Raw genomic sequence first — 9,929 nt, 5'->3', positions numbered from 1 at the left:
AGCCCACATTCAGACTGGACACAATTCCCCTGACCACCCTTTGGTCAGGATTTTTATTAATCTTCCCCACATCATGGATACAAAGTGCTCACTTTAGGGCACAAAAAGTTCTGGAAAACCGCAGAAATATTAAATAGGAATGGATGTCTCTCCATTCAAGCACAACTGCAAGAGCCCATCAGATGGTGAAATAGCAGATGGCCCAAGCAAAAAGTTGAAGATAAAGTTGTTTCCAAGAAGTTTTTTGCTATTTTATACCAAATTTTCAAGCCAGTTGCAGACTTGAAGTAACTCCAGAACCATGGAGCAGCCTCTCTGTGATAGGTGTTTGTACCCTATAATTATATATTAACTGATTTATTATATATTAACTGAAGCTATATATTAACTTAATCTTGTCATGGTAAGATACTGCAGAAAATAAAAGTATTTCAAACATGAAGTCTAAAAATACATCCTGTGACAATATTTTTTTTAAATATCCACCAAATTTCTGCAATTAAGAGCTCTTTTACATATTCCTATCTATGCAACACCATCCTCAAGCAGTTCATTGCACTGCTCCTATTTTATACCATTTTATGTGTGTAACTCTGTATACCATAAGAAAATTGGTGCAGTTTCTTCCTCTTTTTTCTTTTTCTTTTTACTTTTTCATCACTCTGCAGCTGGTAGGGAGATGATACACATCATTATCTTATTCTGTGGGTCACCTAAGATGAGTATTAAGTCATTCTACCTCCCACAGCTTTAGTACAGAGCCAAGGAGAACTCGGAAAAGTAAAATTCTTGACCTAAAAATAAGGGAGGATGCTTTATGTTCTCGACATAAAAATGAGGTTTCATACAGAACCATGGAATGGTTTGGGTTGGGAGGGACCTTAAATTTTATCCAGTGTCACCCCTGCCATGGCAGGGACACCTCCCACTGTCCCAGGGGCTCCAGCCTGGCCTTGGGCACTGCCAGGGATCCAGGGGCAGCCCCAGCTGTACCAGGGAACAATTCCTTCCTAATATCCATTACAAGCTTTTCCCAACAGTTTTCTCACAGCTAAACTGAAATTGCAAGAGATACAACCATAACTTCCCAAAACACCTCCAGCTTGGGAGATAAGTCCCTTCCAGGACCCAACCTCATCTCCACGGGCTGAGGGGCAACGCACAGTGAGCAGCACAGGCTCCTCTCTCTCTGATGAGGACTTTGGGCAAGGATTTTTGGGATTTTGGCATAAGGAGACGCATATTTAAACCAAATCTTAATAAATATTTCCATGCATGCACTGAGCTCCTCCACCAACAGTAAACCGGATGAATTTTCTGTAGCTTCTTTCATTCTGATCTGGTTTTATGCTCAGGTAAATTTGCATTTCAGTTGAAATAAGTGCCCTTTTATTCAAGGGGCTGCAGATGGGGCTGGGATTTCCCCAAGCCCCATTTCCTGGTGCTGACCTCTGCCAGGCCAGGGAGATCCCACAGGATCCGGCCACATCCCAAAGCAGCACCGAGCGACACAGGCCGCAGTCACAGTGCCTGGAGAAATGTGACCCTGAGGGGCTCCAGCAGGGACAAGTGGCCTCCCAGGGCTCCTGGGGGGACAATCACCCACCCCTCAGAGCACACAGGCCCTTCTGTCCCCGCACTCAAAGGGACAAACACCCCTGCACATGAGGCCCGCTGCGTTTGCAGCCCTGGAGCTCTCGCTGTGTCAGGGAATGCTTTCCTCTGCACAGGGCTGCCAGGAACTTTATCCCTGCTTTTGTGTGTTGTTTTCCTTGTAAATCAGGATTTCTGTCCCAGAAAACATTGCACTAACGTGACCAGTCCCAGATATCCAACAATAAAACCCCTCCAAAGCCCTACCCAGACATTCTCCTCATCCCTCAGAGCAGCTGAGTAAACTCCAACATGTAACTAATGGCTTGCATACACATACACAGGAAAATATTTGGGTTTAAATAAATCCCCAGAACACTGGAACCCTCAGTCCTTTACATCACAATGACTTCCAGCCCTTGAGGAGGTTTTTCTGGCAGATGAGATTAATGATGGCAGCAAACAAACAAACACCACGTCCTGCACACCTCCAACACCCCATGTGGGCTCCATTTCCACTCCTGCAGCATTCCAGCCCTTTGTGCTTGGCAAGGACAATGCCAAGGCCATGTGCTGACAAGTCCACACAGGCTCTGTGCCTGAATGCCCCCAAACCCTCCCAAATCTCCCCCAAACCAGCATTGTTAGAAATCCTCATGTGTCACTCCCGAAGGCACAGCACCAACACCCACAGAACTTGAACTCATCTCCAGCAAGAAGGAAAATTCCAGCTGGACAAGGGTGGGTGACCTCCAATTTTCCTGTTATCTGCTGGCAAATGGGCTCTTTGAAGAGCCTGCAAGGCCAAAGGGAGATCCCACCACTTTCCCCTAACCCTGAACTTCCTAAAGCTGATGCCTCTTTGTCCAGGGCTATTCCTGGGTGGCTCCTGCTTTCCTGAAATGACATTTTCCTGCACAGTCCATTTTCTGCACAATTACTGGATTGTAGAGCTGTAATGAATGCCAGAATTGTTTGCTGGATACATTACCAGATAACATTTTTTCTCCTCAAGCCCAGAAAGAGAAATTAGGTTTACAGCAGATAATTTTTAGTTTTCTGAAGCACAGGTTTTGTACCATGTAAAACATTCCCAGACAGTGATTTGCATCATGCATTTTCCTCACTAGCTTATTTGTACACAAGAAATTCCACCCCAGACTGCCACAGATTCGTCCTGCAGGTTTTAGAAATCACGTTTAAAGAGAATTAAAACATTTGGAAATAAAGCTTTTACAAACCCAGAGGATCTTTTTCCCTTTGATTGATGCACTTGGCTTCATGCTGTGAGCCAGGGGAGGGGAGGATGCAGCAGGTGAATGTTGTACCTGTCCTCAAGGAGGGAGAGGAAACCAGGTCAGTGGAGATGACATTCCCTGCTCCATGGGATCCATGAGGGTGCCAAGGGGTGAAATCCCACCTGGAGCCTGTGCTGCTCTTCCCAGGAAATGGGAATCATTCATTTCCTCACAAGGATCACCTGGCTGCCATGGTTCCCAAGGAGGATCAGCTCCTCTGCCTGATATTCCCAGCCAGACAGTGGGAAGCATGTCAAATACATGTGTTTATTTACATGCATTTACATATGGGCATGGAATAGGGACATGCTGTGGATGGCAGATGAATATTTCTCTCCCCTGAGTCCTCATTCTAGGATTTTTGACTTCAGGAAAATGCAGCTTTGGTTCATTGTGGTGGTGTTCACAGGGGTCCCAGGATGAGGGAAGAGATGAGAATTTTGACTCCACGTTTCAGAAGGCTGATTGATTATTTTATGATATATATTATATTAAAAGAAAATGATATATTAAAACTATACCAAAAGAATAGAAAAAAAAAATTCATCAGAAGGCTTGCAAGGAATAGAAAAGACTGAATAACAAAAGCTCCTGACTCTCAGAGAGTCCAAGCCAGCTGACTGTGATTGGCCATTAATTAGAAACAATCAACATGGACCAATCACAGATGCACCTGTTGCATTCCACAGTAGCAGATAATTATTGTTTTTCTTTTCCTCTGAGGTTTCTCAGCTTCTCAGGAGAAAAAATCCTGGCAAAAGGATTTTTCATAAAATATGTCTGTGACAGTTCATCAAGTGACTATGCAGATGAATCCATCTCCCTTGAATCCCTGGGTATCCTACAGGAGAAATGCCTGATTTCCATGGAAAACATTCCCACTGAGGAAGATCCTGTCTCTTCCTCTCTGTCAGAGAAGAAGTGGGAAAGTTTTGGGGCTCCCTTCTGGTGTCAGTCCCAGCCCAGGGAGTGATTATTTTGCTGTGTCCTCCATGGATACCAAACCCCAAATGTTTTCTCTCCATGCCAGAATATCTTGCTGTGGCTTTAGGGTGAGACTCCAGGCTGGCCTAAGGGCATCCACTAAAGCAGGGTGAAATGTAAATAACATTCTTCTACTTCCCAGATGTGCAGGAAATAATCACCTGAGGGTGCAGACCTGATGAACCAAAGCTGCATTTTCCTGAAGTCAAAAATCAGAATGTGAGGACTCAAGGGGGAGAAATGTTCCATTTCTACTGAAATAAAAGAGAATCTGGGCACTGATCCTGTAGGAAATGTCTCTGGCCATAGTGAGCTAGGACAGGATGAAAGCTTGGAAGAGAATCCTTCTTGGTGTCCCTTTGCTGAGTTCTACTTGGAGTCATCTGTGGTCCAGCCTTGGTTTGGTTTCCGGTACAGAATTATTTCCTTGGTTATGAAGGTGTTTTTCAGGGAAAAGCTGGCAGGTCCTTCCTCACTGCCTTACCTTCCACATCCTCTCCCAATGGATGGAACTGTTGATGAGTTTTTGAGGATATCTATCTGGAATAAATTTGTTCAACAGATCTCTGTCTCCTCTGCGAGCAAAAATTCCCATCGTTATTCCTACGTTAACTGGGAAGCTGAACCACAAAAAGGCAAAACAATCCAACAGAAACAGAGCACAAAACACCCCAGTCCTGTGTCCAGCACAGGTCACCCAGCTGGAGGTTATCCCAGTGGCTCACAAACATCCCTCTTCCAAAAAATCCTGACCTTACAGCCCAGGCTGGATTAGGAAAACAAAGCAGAACCACCAAAGGCCAAATTCCAGCCCCATTCAAACCCCTGCTCAAACTTTGTGCAGCAAAATTTAACACTTGCAGTGATTTTTAGGGGCAGTGGTTTTTCCCCCATGGGATTTGTGGGTACAAAGGCACGACTTCTCAGGCAGTTTCAATAATTTTGTTTTATTTAACAGCACCAAATAAAAACACAGCGCTTGGATCAATATTATCCTCATGCTTTATTCCATAAATAAACTCCATTGGTTTGTGAGCTGCTTGTTTTTACTTCCAACATGTACAAATAAAGATTTAAATATTTTTTTGGAGGAAACATGACAGCTGGTTTGAGTTCTGCAAGTTTTTGATGCAAACATCCTTCTTGGCACCACTCCTTCATCTGCCATTTCTAGAAACACTTTGTGCTCACAGAAGTGGAGTAAAACGTATGTTACAATGAAAAAAAGTGAAAAAGTGTTATAAACAAATATTTAAATATTGTTTTTTTAATGGGAGAGCTTGCTAGGTAGTTTCAGTCTACGAACAGGAATGGAGTTCTTCAGAAAGCTGAAATATTGGTCCCTTTTGGAATGTTAAGTATTAATGTGAAACTGCTGTTGCTCTGATGATGTGGTAATGCTATTTCAACTGGTTCCTAAACATAACAAATAACAGTTTTCTTCAAGGATTTAACTCACAGGAAATCAATTAATAAAATACTTCAGAGAAATAAGTTTTCCATGTATTATAAACACTGGGCTATTGCTACAGAGAAGTGTGCTTTTTAAAAAAAGATTAAGATAAATAATACCCCTGTAATTCAGTATTTGCATTAAAAATTCTTAAAATTATTTCCTCTGGGTAAAATGACCAAAAGGTGATGCTCTGGAACAGCTGTGCTCCCTTTTAGGCTGTTTTTGATTACAAGAAAGTTGCCTTAAAATTTCAATTGAAACATAAATGATCTTTCTTTATACAAAGAGCCAATGATAAGAAAAATACCTCCAGGTAATTGAGATAACAGTTAATTTTATGGCTTATCTAGAAGTCAAAGCATTCAAGATCCAATTAGGATGATGAGCAAGAGACTCCTTTGTCACTCCGTGTTTCTGTGGAGGAGCTGGTCCAGTAATTGCTAGGGGGAAAAAATGCAGAAATGCTTTAAAATACTGTTAAAATCCATGAGGTGATAGCAATGTTTAGTGATACAGGAGGTGAGGTGGAGTTGGCATCCCAGATTTCAGATTTACTGGCTGCATTTGCTCCAGAAATCCCAGGAAATCCTCACCTTTTTAAACATCTCCACACGCAGCCTGTTGCTCTGGATGATGATCCGCTTCTGCTTCTCTTCTTGTTTCTTTTTAACCTCAGGTAAATTGTCATAAATCCTGTCAGGAATTCAGAAAGCAGAGTTCATGTCATCCCCGGGGCTCACAAATAATTAATTTTTCCTGTAGGGAATATTTGCCTTCCGTGCAATGCTTGTAATGGGCATCTCTAAGTATTTAAATTTGATTTATGGCTTGGGAGTGATAAATTATGAACAGTCATGGTTTGATACGAAATCTGGCTGGTTTCAAATCTTGCTGAAAATTCTGATTTTGGAGAGTAAAAAAACTTAAGAAAGAGATGGGATCAGGTGATTTCAATGCAGTAGCTTCTAATGAGCTCAGTGAAGTTGGTTCCAATTTCTAGCAACAAAATTCAAACCAGAATCTGGATGAACATGGTTGTTTTTTTTCTTGTATTTATGTCACACAATTAGTATCAAGTAATCATTTTCAAGTAATTTTCTAAAATATAAGGAAACCATCATTGTAAGTCTGCAAACTGTTTACATCTTTTCACTGTCATTAGGAACACATTTTACCAAGGACAACACAATCTTTCCATTCTAAAAATAACAAGAGTCACCATTAAAAAGGTGATTTCTGATCTTTTCCTATTAAAATCAGTGATAGAATTTCCAGGATTTGGAAGGGAAAGCTGGACAGTCCTGGTTTTGCATCCTCTGTGCCATAATCAGGGGGAAAAATCCAAAGTGACCTCATTGCTTCCATTTTTGGGTGTTCAGCATGAAGGACCTGCTGAGGGTTTGGTTTTCATGCCATGGGGGTGTTGAAGGGGCAGGGCTGCCCAAATCTAAGCTGATGGAGCAGAGAAAAAATCCATGGACAAACTGTAAAGCAGAGGGATTTGTACCTTTTAGATCTCATGTGCATCTCCCTCTCGGGAATGACTCTCTCCTTTGGTTTGAAGAGGTTATCTGGCAGAGAGAAAATGAAGTTAGTACTGGAGGGGTCTGCTTTTACTGAAATCTCAAATGTCATATTCCATAGAGCCACATTTTTCCACTTCTGGTTAAAGTTTTGAAGGCTTAAGGCCAGATCCAAATATCCAAGTATCTCCAAAATTTCCTCACAGGTTCCTGCAGGCAGCTGCACCCTGGCTGCTCCTCAGTGTGTCAGGAACCTGCCCTGGTGCAGCCATTTCTGATTCAATTTACACCTGTTTTCCAGGTCTGTGGATAATTATCTGAGCTTGAGAAGGAGGAAAATCATATTACTCCTTCCTGATCAAGTATGAAGAGATCTGTGATAATTCCAATCAGCATTTCCCTGGATACAGGAAAATAATTTCTGATCTGAGCAGTGAGTGGTTCTGAGGAAAAGGTGATTTTAACACCTGCCTTGCAAAAATGAGTCCTGAATGGGAAGGGAGGATATTTGTACAAGGTGGGAAGGCCAGAAATAAATGAGATCAATGCTGTATCTCTGTGTAAAATTCATGGAATCACAGAATGGTTTGGGTTGGGAGGGACCATAAAGCCCATCCCGTTCCCATGGCAGGGACACCTCCCACTGTCCCAGGTGCTCCAGCCTGGCCTTGGGCACTGCCAGGGATCCAGGGGCAGCCACAGCTGCTCTGGGAATTCCATCCCAGCCAGGAATTCCCAATCTCCCATCCATCCCTGCCTTTTGTCAGCTTACAGCCATTCCCTGTGTGCTGTCCCTCCATCCCTGTCCCCAGTCCCTCTCCAGCTCTCCTGGAGCCCCTTCAGGCCCTGCAGAGGCTCTGAGCCCTCCCTGGAGCTGCTCCAGGCTGAACAATCCCAAATCTCTGAGCCATTCCTCATAGCAGAGATGTTCCATCCTTCCAATCAAAAATCAAAATCAATGGTTTCAGGTCTGAACTGGTGCAGTTTCCAAAGCACAAACTCAGAAAGGAGAGAGGCTCTGGAGCCTCCTCTGCCTCAGGACAGACTTTCCCCCCTCAGCAGTTGTCTACACTTAATCATCCTTGTTAAACCTTCAGCACACACCAGCCACATGCTCGATTTGCAAGGAAAACATAATTTGTCTTTTATTTATTAGTGTTCTAACGCTCATTTGCATGTTGATTCGCTTAAAAGGAATAAACACTTGGATGCTGCTGCTGTCCAAATGACACTGACAGTGCAGGGAGCAGCTTGTCTGTGGCCCAGGGACACCTTCCACTCTCCCAGGTTGCTCCAAACCCCTTCAAGCTGGCTTTGAACTCCTGCATGGATGGGACATGCTGACACAAGAGCATTCCAGAGCTTTGTGTAGCCACCAGAACAGGGAAAACCCATCCAGGGTTTTGCAGACCCACTTCCTATTCCATGTGCAGCATGATAAACTGATAAAATGCATTTTTCTGCAAGTTCCTAAGGCAGGGTGGCCTCTATTTTCAATTTCTGGGAAGGCTGGGAGCTGTGCTGGTGGTGTTGCTCCAGAACAATCCTCTCCTGCTGGCACAGAAGGGCGTCAGACCCATCCCTGCCCTGGAACAAGATATGTGCCTGTGCAGGGCTTTGAAGGGATGGACTCAAAAGAGACCCTGGGGAAAATCCTCCAAGAAAATAATAAATCCACTTCCCCATGGAGCCACGAGGTTAATTCTCATGGCCAAACATTCCTGCAGCATTTCCCAGCTTGCTATTTACCAGAAGAAAAATCACATGCAATCACAGAGGCTAATCCTTGATGGATTGTAGGATTAGGACTCAAAAGTTAAATGAGGAATAAATAAAAAAATTGCTAGAAATGAGAAAATAAAGTCAAGAGTGGATTTAAATAGTTGTTAATCCTTGACATGGAGAAGAATGAGCATTTAAAAGGGGAAGAGCAGCAAACACTCAGAGCTGAAATAACCTCAAGCTGATCCTGGAGACCTGGCTTAAAGCCCTCTCCTACCAAGCCAAGATCAAATGTAGACAATTCCCCAAGCTGCTAGGCTCTAAATTGTGTTTTAGCTGCTCCTTATCAAAGCTCCTTATCAGATTCCATAGCCTTGGATGGCTTTTGGAGCAGGGATTTCAGAGCAGACCTTCAGCACTGCCAGGGATGCACCACAGTTAATAAAGGCTGAGTCTCCTCCTTGGTGTTTCATTCACACCCCGTGAAACTCCTGAGTTTCTGGCTTTTACAACTGCTCTCACATCTGCACTAAAGCAAGCTGTAAATGAAGGTAAATGGGTCGTCCCTGTAATATATTTTAATTAATGCTAAACTGCACCTCCAAGAGGATGAGTAACTCTCCTGCTTGGGAAGTCAGTAAATATTTAGACAGAGAACAGATGAAATGATTGTGTTGGAACCAGCCCCTGACTTCCTATTTACCACTAAATCACTGGAGCACTTAAAAGAGAAAAACAGTGGCAAAATTTATCAAAGAATACACAATATAGACTCATTTTCTTCTAACATGAATGTAAATTCTCAAAGTTTGGTAGGAGCTAAAATGTGCCTTTGAGGATGTGTGAAAAGCAAAGCACTGCTGCTGGTGGATCTCTAATTTAATTTGTCTTTTACTGAACTGAAAAAATAATTCACCAAAAACCCATTTGCCCAGAGAAATCCTGGAATACAGAACATTTTTTTAAACACTGGGGTTTTTAAAATCAGCAGTCCCCTAGAAAATAGATTAGGCTTGAATCTAAGGTAGATGTGGATGTGATGTTGAGCTCTGCATCACATTTTCCTGGGAATTCATCCAGGGTGTGTAAAGCAAAACAAAAAAAAAAAAACAAAAAAACCAACCAAACAAAAAAATATATAATATAATGTAATGTAATGTAATGCAATGTAATGTAATATAATATTACATTATATTATATATTATTATTTATACATAATATACTATATAACATATATATGTAATATATAATATAATATAACATAATATAATATAACGTAACATAATATAATATAGTATATAATATTATATACTATTATTTTTATATAATATAGTATATAATATATATAATATA

At 42.1% G+C, this 9,929-nt stretch overlaps 1 protein-coding gene across 3 annotated transcripts in view; it reads right to left on the bottom strand.

Annotated features, from left to right (window-relative positions):
- Positions 1–4,806: 4,806 nt before the first annotated feature.
- Positions 4,807–9,929, bottom strand: part of C6H10orf90 (chromosome 6 C10orf90 homolog) — a 98,440-nt gene continuing 93,317 nt past the window's right edge. For 2 of the 3 annotated variants that reach the window (XM_064716941.1, XM_064716938.1), the window contains exons 7-9: positions 6,839–6,902; positions 5,925–6,024; positions 4,807–5,771 (exon numbers count right to left, since the gene is read on the bottom strand). In XM_064716941.1, coding sequence (XP_064573011.1) covers positions 5,733–5,771; positions 5,925–6,024; positions 6,839–6,902 — 203 coding nt within the window. In that variant the 3' untranslated portion in view covers positions 4,807–5,732. The remainder of the gene's footprint in view (positions 5,772–5,924; positions 6,025–6,838; positions 6,903–9,929) is intronic. The other variant, XM_064716939.1, reaches the window with a different exon arrangement.

The sequence above is a fragment of the Zonotrichia leucophrys genome, chromosome 6, assembly GCF_028769735.1.
Source record: "Zonotrichia leucophrys gambelii isolate GWCS_2022_RI chromosome 6, RI_Zleu_2.0, whole genome shotgun sequence".
Lineage (NCBI taxonomy): Eukaryota > Metazoa > Chordata > Aves > Passeriformes > Passerellidae > Zonotrichia > Zonotrichia leucophrys.
This window is presented reverse-complemented; position numbering and strand designations above follow the sequence as displayed.